The following is a 16,856-nucleotide window of genomic DNA, read 5'->3' as shown; positions in this document are numbered from 1 at the left end:
ATGCATCAAGAATGACAATAGCCATTGTAGTTAATATAGTTTATTTTATTTCAAAAAAAGTTTCCAACTAAAAATGTTCTGTAAAAATGCATATTCATAGTTAATATCCCTCCCTTGCCCATACTAGTGAGTTACAGACCTCCGTTATCATTTGTAATATATATATTTGTTTGTTTGTTGTTTGTTTGTTTGTTTGTTTGTTTACTTGGAATGTGCTGAGGCATCTTTTTCTATTGTCTATATCTAAGGATTATGGGTACTGTGTCACCCAGCAACAACTGCAATGACCACAGCAATACAACAATGAATGGGAGAAACAAACAAACAAACAAACAGACAGACAGACAGACAGACAGACAAAGCTACATGATTATCATCACAAAATAAATCTCTTTGGCTTAAATCCCCCAGCCCTCACCTCTGTGGTTCAGTTATGAGTCCCCCCCCCCTCAACCTCCCAACCCCCCATCCCTCCAACCCCACATCCCTCGCCCTAAAGAAGTTTTCCTTAAAACTACTCGCAGTGGAGAACGGTCAGTATTGTCAGGTCAATGGTAGGAACTAAATGGAAAGATTCACAAATGGCTCTTTTTGAGTGAGTGCATGTGTTTTTGTGTGTGTGTGTGTGTGTGTGTGTGTGTGTGTGTGCGTGTGTGTATAAGTTTGTTAGTTGTGTGTGTGTGTGTTGTTCATCAACACATTTGAGTGTCGCCTGTTTGTGCGCAAAAACAAACATACCCTGCAACTTAAACAGACGATCTGATGGTGGCTCCTGAAATGTGGCAATGCGAAGGTCTGGCCACACATACTGAGCTGGACAGACTGCACAGCCTAGAGCTCGCACACCAGGTCAGACGTTTGGGTCCGTCTGTCACAGGGTCTCTGCAAATCATTGACCTTTTGACCTTTGGAGGCGTGGAGGCTACCGGGGTCGCCTCGTAGGAGCTGGAGGTTGTGTCCGACATGCAGTAAGAGATACAAAAGTATAGCCCACCCCCCCACCCCCCCCCCAACACAGAAAGTCTGCAAGGAAATAGCTAACACACAGCATCTAAAAGGGGAGGCTTGGCCACCCGTAACATCAAGGTTAAAACAAAGCAACTTTGAACACGGAATCAACTTTGTTTTTGTATACAACATTTTGTCAACAACAGTTCCAGACAGCCCAACCCTGTGACATGGTTTCTTCCCTTTGTGATGTCATCATAGCTTGCTTTAGGCCCCAACTCTGCAATAGATGATCATTCTCTCTCCTCAATCTTGTGCCTGAAAAAAGTCAGAGATGAATAAAGATCTACATTTTAGCACTTATTGCACATTTAATGTTAGAGTTAACAATATCCTGGATAGGAGTGTGTGTGTGTTTGGCTGTGTGTGCGCGTATTTGTGTACAGTATGTACTAATACTACATACATATTAATTAGGGCTGTCAATCGATTAAAAAAATTAATCGAATTAATTACATACTCTGTGATTAATTAATCTAAATTAATCGCATATATATTTTTTGCTGTGAAAGTATTTTAAATATTTAAATTCAAATGAATCATTGAATAATCAGCATTAGTGACATTAAAGTTCAAAAATTATTTTATTATTATTTTCACTGTTTAAATAATGGCCATAATAATCTATGATATGACCTAATATGCTGAAGAAATCAATTCAAAAGTGGAAGAAGTTTTTTTTCACATACAAGGCATTTCAGGCCACAGATATAACCTAGGGGACACAATGAAAATAAATTAACACTCCCCTGAATGTCAACACTATATCTTTGCATTGATGTGCGACTTTAGAGTTGATGAACTCCGGTGATATGCAAATTCCTTGCTGCAGACATTGCAGAGGGCTTTATTTTAATCAACATTTTATTTTTATCAACATCAGGCCGTTTTTTAAAAGTAAATGTTCCAATCAATGATCTAGGCAGCACATTTTCTTCTCTCTCCTTTATTTTACAGTCTAATGGTTACTGACTAGAATGGCTCGGGGTCAAAGGTCACACGGAATCGATTAATCTGCGTTATTATTTTTTTATCAGTTATTTTTTCTCAAATTAATTAATCGAAATGAATCAGTTATTTTGACAGCCCTAATATTAATATATACATACAACCACTTGTCTTGTCCCTTACTGTTAGAGGGGCTCTGGGTAGGCCTGCCGGGGGTCGTAGGCCATGTCGGGCATGTAGGCCTCATGCAGCTCCGCGTCCAATGGGAGACCGTCCATCGGAATGTCAGCATAGCCATAGGGAGGGTATGCTCCGTCCAGCTCTAAGGTGTGTGGGAGAGAAAATTACACTGTTAGTGCTGTGTCTCCCTCTGTCACACACACACACACACACACACACACACACACACACACACACACACACACACACACACACAAACACACACACACACAAAGCTCTGTAGGCCTGTTTCACTTTCATAGAGTGGGACTGACCACTTGGCTCGAAAACTAGCAATCTAACTATTGAGAAGGCATGCAGAATCCTTACTGGTCAACTACAACACAGTTGCTATAGGTAACATGCTGGCTAGCATGCTAACTAATGTCTGTCTGCTGTCTGTATATAAATTGGTCTGCCTGTTATGTCTTATGTTGCATTGAATTGGTGTGTGCTAATCTAATCTAATATAGTGTTCTAAAAGCTTTTATTATATTTTCACTAAGTGGTCCAACCCTGACCATTGTGCTGCATAGTGCATAGTCTAGATGACTAGATGGTCCAACCCTGACCATTGTGCTGCATAGTGCATAGTCTAGATGACTAGATGGTCCAACCCTGACCATTGTGCTACATAGTCTAGATGACTAGATGGTCAAACCCTGACCATTGTGCTACATAGTGCATAGTCTAGATTACTAGATGCTCAAACCCTGACCATTGTGCTACATAATGCATAGTCTAGATTACTAGATGCTCAAACCCTGACCATTGTGCTACATAATGCATAGTCTAGATGACTAGATGGTCCAACCCTGACCATTGTGCTACATAGTGCATAGTCTAGATGACTAGATGGTCCAACCCTGACTATTGTGCTACATAGTGCATAGTCTAGATGACTAGATGGTCCAACCCTGACCATTGTGCTACATAGTGCATAGTCTAGATGACTAGATGGTCCAAACCTGACCATTGTGCTGCATAGTGCATAGTACTGTATAGATGACTAGATGGAAATTTGGGGCAGTCGTGGCCTACTGGTTAGGGCTTCGGACTTGTAACCGGAGGGTCTAATCTCAGTCTACGGCTGAAGTGCCCTTGAGCAAGGCACCTAACCCCACACTGCTCCCCGAGCACCGCTGTTGTTGCAGGCAGCTCACTGCGCCGGGATTAGTGTGTGCTTCACCTCACTGTGTGTTCACTGTGTGCTGAGTGTGTTTCACTAATTCACGGATTGGGATAAATGCAGGGACCAAATTTCCCTCACGGGAAGTATGTATACTTAAATGATGGGCTCATCTGTTCTTCACATGACCGTATACCAGGGACATGAATTTGACCCCAGATCTAGTTGCCTACGAAAACATGCTTCAGAAAATGGCCAGTGGCCCAATGCATTATGGGGGCATTCAAATTAAAACCTCCACAAATCCGCCGCTGTTTTCACTGTCAGGGAACAGTGACTCGGGGTTCTTGACTTTTCTCTCTCTCTCTCCCTCTTTCATTATCCCTCAATCATCTTTCCAGTCATTACTTTACACTTGTGCCGGTATCTCTCCCTCTCTTTTTCTCTCTCTGTCTCTCTTTCTCTCCTCCTCTCTCACTATCCCTAACTCATCACTTAATCTTCTCAGGGATATTTATTGTGCTGGTCTGTCTCAGCTTACTGTAACACTCTGTGACGATCATGCCCATTCATACACGCTCACCCGCACATGCACACGCACATGCACACACACTCACACCTGCACATGCACACACGCACACACACATGCACACACACACACCACACACACACACGCACATACAGTACACACACACACACACTCATACGCACACGCACACAAACCCATGCACACGCACACACCAGACCTGATATGTCAGGTTTATTAGACACACAGCAGGACTGGAAGGGTATAATTAAAGATGAAGGAAAGTGCCTAACCTTTTTAGAGTGTGTGCGTGCGTGCGCGCACGTGTGTGTGTGTGTGTGTGTGTCCTTGTATGAAGTACACTTGTGTGAGTGCATGTGTCCGCGTGTGTACACTCCACTCATGAGTGTGTGTGTGTATGTGTGTGTGAGAGAGAAAGAGAGAGTCATTGCTGGCTGTAATGATCGCCCTCTGGTGTAAACATTGCGCTTTGTCACTTCTGGCATTGCTGACAGACAGGAAACCAATAGAGCAAGACTGCTAAATCACTCTGCACTCTCTCTCACACTCTCTCTCTCTCTGTATCTCTCTCTCTCTCTCTGTATCTCTCTCTCTCTCTGTATCTCTCTCTCTCTCTCTCACATACACACTTTCTCTTCCTCTTCTTTCTCCATTTCTCTTTCCTCTCTCTACATGTCATTCAATCCCTCTATTTTATTTCTCTCGTTAGAATGCACTCCATACCTCTCTCTCCTTTTCTCTCTCTCTCTCTCTCTCTCTCTCTCTCTCTCTTATCCCTCTTTCTATATCATTCTCTCTCCTTTCTTTCTCATTAGCATTTCTTTATCTCCTTTCTCTCTTCCCCCCCTCTCCTCTCCTCTTCCATCTTCCTCTCCGTGCTCTTGTTCCTTCGCTCCGCCTTCTTAATTCACTCCCAGAGAGCAGTTCCTGCCAGCATGCTAAATCATGTATTCCTAAATAAAATGAGAAATAAACACTATAGACGAGTATTGATTACAGCTCAAGGAAGCACCAGTCTCTCTCATTCTCTTTCTCTCTCTGGAAAAAAGAAGAGAATGCACTAAATATGAGGAAATCTGACAATTTTCATTCATTAAATTCCAAGTCATCCCTGAGTTTCAAACTTGCACATAGAGTCCAAATGACCAAAATGTCCAAATGTCCAAAATCACAACATGCCAATCTAGCGTATACATGGCCCTTATGACCAAGAGCCGAGATCTTACTGGTACTCATTGCATGCAGTACACTCAGACAATCTACTGATATACTCTCTCTTGCTATTTATTATAATATTTCTTTATATTTCTTTCTTCAAACTCAGAAAAAGCTGAGCACCAAACGAAATTCCACTACATGCTTTACGTTAGTATTGCTATGTATGTGACAAATCAACCCCCTTGTATCCTTGATATTTGTTTTTCAACTGATGTCTCATGTTAGTCTGTCAAATTTGAATGCCTGAGGGTACTACCATAGGAAGAATAATGTACCATTTTTTTCTGAAACTGCAAATTCTCTTGTTTAAGTTTCACCTGCTGATCGGATCTCTTTTATGTTGCATTCTGTACCTGTGCGGGTCTTAACAACAGCAAGAGTTGTTATTGAGGAGCTCTCATGGACGTGACCATTATGTGTAACACACGCTTTAAAGAACATGAATGCAGAGATCACTCACCATCTGTCATGTAGCCAGCCTCCAGGGGAACACTGTTATGGGCCTGTGGAGGGAGGAACAGAGGATTAAGTACAGACAGACAGGAAGGCAGACAGACATGCAGGAAGGCAAACAGACAGACAGGAAGGCAGACAGACAGACAGACATGCAGGAAGGCAGACAGACAGACAGGAAGGCAGGCAGACAGGCAGGCAAAAAGGAAGGCAGACAGACAGACAGACAAGAAGGCAGACAGACAAACAGACAGACAGGAAGGCAGGTAGACAGACAGACAGGCGGAATGACTGATAATGGTGTTGCTATGGTAAGTTCATGTTAAATGTTAACAATAAGAACAAAATTAGGTAATAAACAGTAAGAGCCCCCCCCCCCCCACCCCCACCAGACACACACACACACACACACACACACACACACACACAAAAGAACTAAATTCTACCTCTGCTGTCATCTTACCAACAGACATCAGCTCAGCCTAGTTGTCTTACTCCTCCCAGCGTTTAAGACTACAGGCTGCCTCTAATCATCTCTAAGCACTAATACGTCAGTGGTGGGATGCACCAGTCTTCCTAGGCCTGATTTACACACTCTGCAAGCCATAGGTATTCTGCGCCCATAATTAAATATTGATTCAAATCACACACAGCAAACAAACTGCAGCATGCACGGACATGTTCCTCGGATGCGTGTTTTGATCTCCTCTGCACCGGGCGATGCCGTGCAACCTTAATGGCATGCCTTCGACCCATTTCCCCCTCCACCAAAATCAGCATGAATTACTGTAACGACAACATGGCAAATAATATGCCAGTCAGTCAGGGGGTGCCAGTGATGTTATTGCACTTCCTAATGACGCTTCTGAGGAGAACTGCTTGACATAAATATTTCACAAGTTTGCATATCTGGATGATTTGTTTGGCAAGCCAATAAACAGGCTTGGCCTGAGAGCTGACCATGGTCCTGAAACACTGTCTGTCTGTCTGGTCCGGTCCGACCAACACCGTTAGGCTAACACTCTGAAGACTGTCTCTCTCTGTCTCGTCCTACCAACACTGTTAGGCTATCACTCTGAAGACTGTCTCTCTCTGTCTGGTCTGACCAACACTGTTAGGCTAGCACTCTGAAGACTGTCTCTCTCTGTCTCGTCCTACCAACACTGTTAGGCTATCACTCTGAAGACTGTCTCTCTCTGTCTGGTCTGACCAACACCGTTAGGCTATCATTCTAAAGAGTCCACCACCAGATCCCCATTCAGGTCTCTGTTTCTCCAGAAACCTGCTAGTCAAGTTCCTTCTATATCCTCTTTCACTTCAACTTTCACTTCACTTTCAGCTGTAATTCATCCCAGAGGTGTTAGAGTGTGATGGTGTGGATGGTAAGGCTAAGGGCCCACAAGAGACATAAATAAGAAACAGAAGGACATAAACTACTCACGTAGTCATAAACTAATCACGTAGTCATAAACTACTCACGTAGACATAAACTACTCACGTAGTCATATGCCAATCACGTAGTCAAACAAATCATATGACCTGTATTTTGATTTCAGGGCTCTCAGGCATTAAGGTGATGTTGTGCTTGTGCAGGTGTGAATGGTAAGGGTGTGCTTCTGGTGTGAAGGGTGAAGGTGTGAATCAGGTGTTAAAGGTGAGGGTGTGCTTCAGGTGTTAAAGGTAAGACTGTGCTTCAGGTGTGAATGATGAGGGTGTGCTTCAGGGGAATGGAGAGTAAGAAAGGTGACAATCACACTAAAGTTTTGCCATGACCCCTCCCGGCCTATAGGGGCCACTGCAGACCAGTGTGAGCTCAACTCACCAGTTCCCAGGCGGCAGGGTCGTGCTTGAAGAGCGAGTGCGTCAGCTCCACAGACACCCGCTTCCTGTAGTCGGAACTCTTGTCCTCGGAGATGCGGAAGAGGACTGCCGCCGCATATGTGGCTGCAGACAGAGGCACACACAGGTCATTTCCTTTGCTTATATTATATTTGCTAATGTATATGTATTGTGTAAATGTGTGTGTTATTGTACATACAGCACTGGAAAGACCACTGCACATATTTATGTCATCCTATGGTTATTGAGTGACATTCGAATGAGTTGACAGTCATATTCAAAATGAAGAGACCACTGCAAATTTGAATATGACCGTCAACTCATTCGAATGACACTCAGCAACCGTAGGATGACATCAGAAAAATGTGTAGTGGTCTCTATTCCCAGAGCTGTACAGTAATTTCCTGTGTATTAGCTGCATTGAATCATTGAATAAAGTACATTGTATTCAGTAGAGAGACAGACCGTGAGAGAGACAAGAGGGTCAGAAAGAGAAAGAGACTGACAGACTGACAGACAGCGCTGGGGGGAGGGGGGGTATGAGAAGCAGATGGCAAGAGGCATGGAGAGAAAAGAGGAGGGAGGAAAGAGAGAGAGGAGAGAGGGAGGAGGAGGAGGATGGGTGGAGAGAGAGGAGAGAGGGAGGAGGAGAGAGAGGAGAGAGGGAGGATGAGGATAGGTGGAGAGAGAGGAGAGAGGGAGGAGGATGAGGAGGATAGGTGGAGAGAGAGGAGAGAGGGAGGATGAGGATGGGTGGAGAGAGAGGAGAGAGGGAGGAGGATAGGTGGAGAGAGAGGGAGGAGGATGAGGATGGGTGGAGAGAGAGGAGAGAGGGAGGAGGATAGGTGGAGAGAGAGGAGAGAGGGAGGAGGATGAGGATGGGTGGAGAGAGAGGAGAGAGGGAGGAGGATGAGGATAGGTGGAGAGAGAGGAGAGAGGAGAGAGGGAGGAGGATGAGGATGGGTGGAGAGAGAGGAGAGAGGGAGGAGGATAGGTGGAGAGAGAGGAGAGAGGGAGGAGGATGAGGATGGGTGGAGAGAGAGGAGAGAGGGAGGAGGATGAGGATGGGTGGAGAGAGAGGAGAGAGGGAGGAGGATGAGGATAGGTGGAGAGCCACAGAACAAGAGAGATGATGACAGCAATGGTGGAGGAGTGTGATGGGGAGAGAGAGATGAGATGTTGAGTGGCGAGCGTGCAAATAATTACTAGTCATGAGATGGTGTTAATTGGCGTTTACAGGGACAATTAAGCCGCCTTCGCATCAGAGGAAGAGAGAGAGACGGAGCCGAGCAGAGAGCTGATGACACTCAGAGAAATGCAGCAGCACTTGGAGGCTCACAAACTCAACCCAAACACTGACGGCTAACACACCAATTAAGATGATTAAGGAGACTGGTTGGGAAACAGGAAGTGAATGGATACACTCCTCAATCTCCTGTGTGTGAAGCTATCAATTATAGACAAGCCGACAGGCACAAGCAAACAACACACAGGCAGGCACGCTCAAACACACACACTTGAACTCAATCACATCAGTGTGCATAGAAGAAAATGACTGATAGAGGTACGATCTTGTGGTTAATAAAGCGATCAATAGAAGAATGGATGGAATGACAGAGGGTTAGTTAAACAAATTGATTGTTGGACATCGGATGAAAGGATAGATAGGTAGATGGTTGGAGGAATAGATGTCATGTACAGACAAATAGATAGAGGGATGGACATATGTATTGACACTTTCAACAATAAAAACAAAAACAATGCTTGAACGTTCTATTTGGGCCCCAATCTACTTCCTCTGCATTAAGATAACATATGGAATGTTAAAACGGAAGTCTTGTGGGGCCAACTATGATGCTGATAATGGAACTCTCTCTCTCTCTCTCTATATATATATATATATATATATATATATATATATATGTATGTATAGACCAGGAGTATTCGATTACACTTCAGCGAGGTCCAGTTACGGAAATTATCAGAGTATCATAATGTTTAACATGTGATAGGCTATATAAAATCGTTATTAAAAGCTCTGTTCTCGCTGTCTAGCTTTCTCCTCTTTGAGCAATCCATATAACTATATAATCCAAATAACTTACTTATCGATAACATACTGTTACGACCTTGCCGGTCTCTGTCTGTCTGCCTGTCTCTGTCGTTCTGTGTGCAGGGTGGAGTCGAGGCACAGGTGCTGCTGATCACCTGATTGGGGGCACCTGCACTATAAAAGAGGGTACCTGGCTGAAGTTCGGGGTTCCCTCTCTTCACTGCAACATGCGTCACCTTTGTCTTTTGATTTACACCACACCTTTGTTTTCTTACCATCTCATTAATACTGACTTCACTTCACATTTTGCATACATGATTACTTTAATAAATACATATTTTTTGTTAACTCTTTATCCACGTGTGGTCTCCCTATGTTAAATCAGCCAGAACGAGCCGGGTGGTTGTAACACGTACATATTCATCCTCTCCTCTTTCAGTTTCCCTGTCAGGCTATCAGTGAATAAGGTGTAGCGGACTTTCTTCACTTATTAGGCTATCAGTGAGTCTCTGCACCATTGTAACTTCACTCCCTGACTCGACTTTATTAGGATGCACAGATTTGATTGGCTGAGTAGCAGCAAGCGAGATGATGGTTCCTGAAGCTACTGAAGTTAAGGATCTTATTGTTATAGCCTACAAAACATTTTGCGCAGCTTTGAAATCTTCAGTGAAGATCTCAATAATTATGGTCCGGGACGGATCACGTCAGGGTCTGGACTCAGAGCGCGGTCCGCCTATTGAGGACCTCTGGTATAGACAAATAGATAGAGGGATGGATGGATGCATGGATTAATGGACAGGTAGATGAGTAGTATGAGCGATGTGCAGTAGATGAGTGGTGTGGATGGATGTGTGGATGGATGTGTGGATGGATGTGTGGTAGATGAGTGGTGTGGATGTGTGGTGTGGATGTGTGGATGGATGTGTGGCAGATGAGTGGTGTGGGTGGATGTGTGGTGTGGATGTGTGGATGGATGTGTGGTAGATGAGTGGTGTGCATGTGTGGTAGATGCGTGGTGTGGATGTGTGGGTGAATGAGTGTGGTAGATGTGTGGTGTGGATGTGTGGTAGATGCGTGGTGTGGATGTGTGGGTGAATGAGTGTGGTAGATGTGTGGTGTGGATGTGTGGTGTGGATGGATGTGTGGTAGATGAGTGGTGTGGATGGATGTGTGGGTGGATGTGTGGTAGATGAGTGGCGTGGATGGATGTGTGGCAGATGAGTGGTGTGGATGGATGTGTGGTAGATGAGTGGTGTGGATGGATGTGTGGTAGATGAGTGTTGTGGATGGATGTGTGGGTGGATGTGTGAATGGATGTGTGGGTGGATGTGTGAATGGATGTGTGGTAGATGAGTGGTGTGGATGGATGTGTGGTAGATGAGTGGTGTGGATGTGTGGATGGATGGGTGGTGTGGATGGATGTGTGGTGTGGATGTGTGGTGTAGATGGATGTGTGGGTAGATGTGTGGTGTGGATGTGTGGTGTAGATGGATGTGTGGTGTGGATGGATGTGTGGGTAGATGTGTGGTGTGGATGTGTGGTGTAGATGGATGTGTGGTGTGGATGGATGTGTGGGTAGATGTGTGGTGTGGATGTGTGATGTAGACGGATGTGTGGTGTGGATGTGTGGTGTAGATGGATGTGTGGTGTGGATGGATGTGTGGGTAGATGTGTGGTGTGGATGTGTGGTGTAGATGGATGTGTGGGTAGATGTGTGGTGTAGATGGATGTGTGGGTAGATGTGTGGTGTGGATGTGTGGTGTAGATGGATGCGTGGTGTAGATGGATGTGTGTGTAGATGGATGTGTGGTGTGGGTAGATGTGTGGTGTGGATGTGTGGTGTGGATGGATGTGTGGTGTGGATGTGTGGTGTAGATGGATGTGTGGTGTGGATGTGTGGTGTGGATGGATGTGTGGGTAGATGTGTGGTGTGGATGTGTGGTGTAGATGGATGTGTGGTGTGGATGGATGTGTGGTGTAGATGGATGTGTGGTGTGGATGGATGTGTGGTGTAGATGGATGTGTGGTGTGGATGGATGTGTGGTGTAGATGGATGTGTAGGTAGATGTGTGGTGTAGATGGATGTGTGGTGTGGATGGATGTGTGGTGTGGATGTGTGGGTAGATGGATGTGTGGTGTGGATGTGTGGGTAGATGGATGTGTGGTGTGGATGGATGTGTGGTGTGGATGTGTGGTGTAGATGGATGTGTGGTGTGGATGGATGTGGATGTGTGGTGTGGATGGATGTGGATGTGTGGTGTGGATGTGTGGTGTGGATGGATGTGTGGTGTGGATGTGTGGTGTAGATGTGTGGTGTAGATGGATGTGTGGTGTAGATGGATGGTGTGGATGGATGTGTGGTGTAGATGTGTGGTGTAGATGGATGTGTGGTGTAGATGGATGTGTGGTGTGGATGTGTGGTGTGGATGGATGTGTGGGTGTTCTCACCGATGCCCTCATTGGTGGAGTGCAGCAGCTCCATGAGGGGGGCGGAGGCTCCTTCTGCATCGATCATCTCAGCAGACTGCTTATCCAGAGCCAGCTCACACAACACACCCGCAGCAACGCGCTTCACGTTCTCAACGTACGAGTATAGCAGCTGCACACAGAGAGAGAGAGAGAGAGAGAGAGAGAGAGAGAGAGAGAGAGAGAGAGAGAGAGAGAGAGAATTAAACATGCACACACACACTCACACACACACACAGCAGACTGCTTATCCAGAGCCAGCTCACACAACACACCCGCAGCAACACGCTTCACGTTCTCAACGTACGAGTATAGCAGCTGCACACAGAGAGAGAGAGAGAGAGAGAGAGAATTAAACATGCGCACACACACACACACACACACACACACACACACACACACACAGCAGACTGCTTATTCAGGGCATCCTTGCAGAACACACCCGTAGCCATCTGCTTCCCATTTTCCCACATATGACACACACACACACACACAAACACACACACACACGCACACACAGACAGATTCTCACACACACACACACACACACACACCCTCTCCAGTGTTTCCCATGAGAAACATGGGACTGAGAGAAGAAAACACACTCCAGCCCATTTCCACCTGATATCTGGCCAGTGTTTCTCAGCCTATTCCTCCAGGACCCCAATCTGATCCAAACAAGTGCACACACACACACACACACACAGAGAGAGCTGAGCTGACTCAACCACTGTGAAATGCGATATAGGTTGAATGACCACAACAGTGCTTGAACACAGATATGCACGCACGCACACGCACACACACACACACACATAGACACACAGTAAGCTGTACCTGTACAAACAGAGGGATGGTCTGCATGTTGGCGATCTCTCCTCTGTTGATGGGGTCTCTGGCCAGGATGTGCAGGGCTCCTGTGCAGCCTTCCACAATCTCCTCCATACGCACACCATCCTGAGCAATAAAAGCATTAACAGGCAAGTCAAAGAATAGTTTAAAAAGTTAAGAATGAAAAACAAAAAAACAAAACACACAAGGTAATAGTACATAAAAGCATAAAAGGGCAATAGTTTAAAAATGTTTAAAAAAGAATCATTAAAAGACATAAAAAACAACATAGAATGATTAAAAGACAGTGCAAAACAACAAATTACTGAAACACCGCCAACAACTTAACCTACGTGCTTTATAGTGTCCTAGTCAGCCAACAACTTAACCTACGTGCTTTGTAGTGTCCTAGGCAGCCAACAACTTAACCTACGTGCTTTATAGTGTCCTAGTCAGCCAACAACTTAACCTAGGTGCTTTATAGTGTCCTAGTCAGCCAACAACTTAACCTACATGCTTTATAGTGTCCTAGTCAGCCAGCAACTTAACCTGCGTGCTTTATAGTGTCCTAGTCAGCCAACAACTTAACTCAGAACTGTGTGCGCACACATACATTTCCTTTCAGGGCCAAAAATGCCTGACCAATAGGGTCCGATAGTTCCCCCTCATAGAGTAACACCCAAATAGTTAATAATCAGAGTTTCTGAGAAACACACACAGACAATGTATTCACAGGGCTGGATGCATTTGATGCCTGATGCACAAACATGGTTCTGAAGTTTAGTGTTGTGGTTTTCAGATGTGGCATCAAGTCACATCAACTTCTACTTGTACCTCTACTTTGAACTTATACTTATACTTATAGAGTGATGACTACAACTACACTTTTAGCTGTGAGAGATCTCTCACAGCTAAAATAGAAATCTCTCACAGCATTAATTTACTATTACATTACATTTAGCAGACACTTCTTGACCAAAGTGACTTACATATGTCAGCTACAGTATATTACAAGGGATCACATTGTCCCCTGAGCAACTTGGGGTGAGGTGCCTTGCTCAAGGGCACAACGGTGGAAGCCGGGAATTGAACCGACAACTTTCAGGCTACTGCACGTTAGCCCAGCTCCTTAGCCTCTACACTACCACAGCCCGTAACTACACTTATAGCTGTGATAGATTATAACTTTACTTATAGCTGTGAAAGATCGATGACTGACATTACAGACTAACAACTTCTTTCTTTGCCCTTTTTCAGAAAACCATATAAGTATTAGTTTCAGGAGTTTGTGTATAAAGTTACAAACTTTCTGGGTTCCTGAAAAAAAGGTTGCTATCCCATTTCCCTCGTTTGTTCAAAAAGCAGCTCACTGCATAAATCCCTCTATACAGTACATACATACTGAGATACTGCATAATCCAAAGACTCTGAGTCTCAATCCCTAAAAACACTGAATCCCTCTTGGTTTCCCATAATTGTGTGGGCATTTTAAGTCCATATGTCTTTAAAGTTGCCTTTGAACTGTTTTGTATCGCTCGCTCGCGCTTGTTTGAGGTTGCAAGCGGGGTCCTCTGAGGTTTCCCTCCAAAACACACACAGCTCAAGTTTCTGCGGCGCTTTATTATTGTCTTTTCTCCCCTTCTGTGTTTGAAAAGTTTGGTGTAGCCAGTCTTTTTTTTACCTCAGTATTTCTGATCATCACAAACTCCTTTCATAGCAGCTGTTCACTGTTAGAGGACAGAGGGAGAAAAGTGACCACCATGGCTCTAGTGTCAAACTCTGTGAGGTAACTAATTCACAGCCTACTTGTGAAGCTGTGCCACCTGCTGGACAAACAGGTGACATCAACCCACCAGCTGCCCTCAGACTGCCCATCTGCCTTGGTCAGGAGCAGAACAGGGGTGCACGCACGCACAGATCCTGCCTTACTCCTGCCTGTGCAGTCCACTCCTGTCCAATCCCTGTGAAGCACTTCATAACTCTGGCTAGAAACTTGCACAGCACTCCTTATGCTCACTTCTGTACTTCTGTTTGGAACAGGACTTGTGACGTGAAATGTGGAACTCAAGGACACCTAAATGCCCTGGACCCTGGCAGCCCAGACTTCCTGTACTCGCATTAGGCCTCTACCCTGACTTCCTGTACTCGCATTAGGCCTCTACCCTGACTTCCTGTACTCGCATTAGGCCTCTACCCTGACTTCCTGTACTCGCATTAGGCCTCTACCCTGACACTGTGATCATATCACTCAGTATGTAGCATGCTATTGATGTAGTGCCATATAGTGGCCACATCTCTCCACTTAGCATACTTCTGCAGACGAATGACACACAATTATTATTATTATTATTGTTTTAAGCATATTATGTACATTTAAAAGAGAGAGAGAGACATTTTGGAGAGAGACAGGACTGTGGAGAGAGACAGGACAGTGAAGAGAGACAGGACAGTGGAGAGAGACAGGACTGTGGAGAGAGACAGGACTGTAAAGAGAGACAGGACAAGAGACAGGACTGTGGAGAGAGACAGGACAGTGGAGAGAGACAGGACTGTGGAGAGAGACAGGACGAGAGACAGGACTGTGGACAGGACAGTGGAGAGAGACAGGACTGTGGAGAGAGACAGGACTGTGGACAGGACAGTGGAGAGACACAGGACTGTGGAGAGAGAAATGTGGTACAGTGATGCCAGCCCAAATGGCACACAATTTGAACCTCTTTTTAGGCACTTTATCAGTGAAAACCTGTTTATTAATTCAGGATTACCCCTTGTGACCAGTTGTTCTGACCTGTAGTTGTAATCTTTGGACCTGTAGTGCTCCTATTGTGCTTCCAATATGTGCTGAATCTGTGCATACTGCATCTGCTATGAAATGTACATATCTCTCTCCTGCCTCTTCTCTTCTCCTCTGTGCTGCCCTACTTCACACCTCCACTTTTCCTCATCCCTCTCTTCCTCCTCTGTGCTGCCCTGCTTCACACCTCCACCTTTCCTCATCCCTCTCTTTCTCTTTCCCTCAGGTAGATGAGCAGATCATGGGTGCCAGATTAACTCTGGTCCTAATGAAAGGAAACTGTTCCTTGGCATCGTGTTCCTTGGCATGTGCTTGCACTCAGTCATGTCTAAACTGTGTATAAAAACAGAAAACCTCAAATGCCAAGACACAATACTCATTCTAAATAGTAGGTCCCCAACAATGAGCCCTTATTGTCTACAACTGACCGCTGTTGTTTCTTGAGACGTGACCTTTTACAATTGGTCAACCGGATAAAAAAAATGTGAAATAAATCTAGCTTTGTTAAAATAGCTGGTACAGTGGAACAAGAGGACAAGGGGATATCTTGAGATATTACATTCTGGTATATTTTGGAATGCTGTGCTGAACATCGGACACCAAGAGTTACCATGCCTGTACTGTAACTCCAAGACTGATTATTTATACTTATGGGGGTCTGTGGGTATGTCTTTGTCTGTGTGTCAGTGTGTGTGTGTGTGTGTGTGTGTGTGTGTGTGAGACAGAGAGAAGTGATATAAAAGTAACATTTTGTAAATGCGAAAATGTGTAAAAAACATAATGGTCTCTATCTTGCACACCAGCGCAATTGACTTTGTATACTCGCACTTTTGTCTTTCCTATTTTGCAGTCAACGCATATTGGAATTTTCCCTCCACAGGTACATGTGCGCCCACGGGGGCGTTTCAGCGAAAAGAGGGGGCGTGTTCTGGCGCAAACGGTCCCTGTTGATATTTTGCAGTTTCAGAAAACAATTCCGCCACAGACCAGGAACCTCCTGGTCTAAAGTCAGTGGCGCAAATTCAGATGCCATTTTTACGGGCGCATGCATGGCCACAGGCCTGCAGAAATGAATGCTATGCACACCGATATACAGACACCCTGTGCACAGATGGAAACATTCAAAGCCTTGATAATATTTGTCCGTTGCCCAGTTTTGTTCGTGCATTGGTCAACTAAAAATTTTGTAGCCTATAGTACATACATGCAATATCTTTACAACAACAACGCCTAATTATGACCTATTAATTTGGACAACTTTATACAGCCCTATAAAGGCTAAAATTACCTTTAGTTTTGTTCCAATTTCCCGTTGTGTATGGCTTTAAATATCGTGTGTGCTTTAACA

General features: G+C 44.8%; 1 protein-coding gene across 1 annotated transcript in view; it reads right to left on the bottom strand.

Annotated features, from left to right (window-relative positions):
* Positions 1-636: 636 nt before the first annotated feature.
* The window catches only part of LOC121705551 (junction plakoglobin-like), a 104,298-nt gene continuing 88,078 nt past the window's right edge, over positions 637-16,856 (bottom strand). The window contains exons 8-13 of the mRNA XM_042086586.1: positions 12,721-12,840; positions 11,866-12,016; positions 7,345-7,466; positions 5,530-5,572; positions 2,140-2,278; positions 637-1,266 (exon numbers count right to left, since the gene is read on the bottom strand). Coding sequence (XP_041942520.1) covers positions 2,142-2,278; positions 5,530-5,572; positions 7,345-7,466; positions 11,866-12,016; positions 12,721-12,840 — 573 coding nt within the window. The 3' untranslated portion in view covers positions 637-1,266; positions 2,140-2,141. The remainder of the gene's footprint in view (positions 1,267-2,139; positions 2,279-5,529; positions 5,573-7,344; positions 7,467-11,865; positions 12,017-12,720; positions 12,841-16,856) is intronic.

This window comes from Alosa sapidissima, chromosome 3 (assembly GCF_018492685.1).
Source record: "Alosa sapidissima isolate fAloSap1 chromosome 3, fAloSap1.pri, whole genome shotgun sequence".
Classification (NCBI taxonomy): domain Eukaryota; kingdom Metazoa; phylum Chordata; class Actinopteri; order Clupeiformes; family Clupeidae; genus Alosa; species Alosa sapidissima.
The sequence above is the reverse complement of the archived record's forward strand: the minus strand, read 5'-3'. Positions and strand labels throughout refer to the sequence as shown.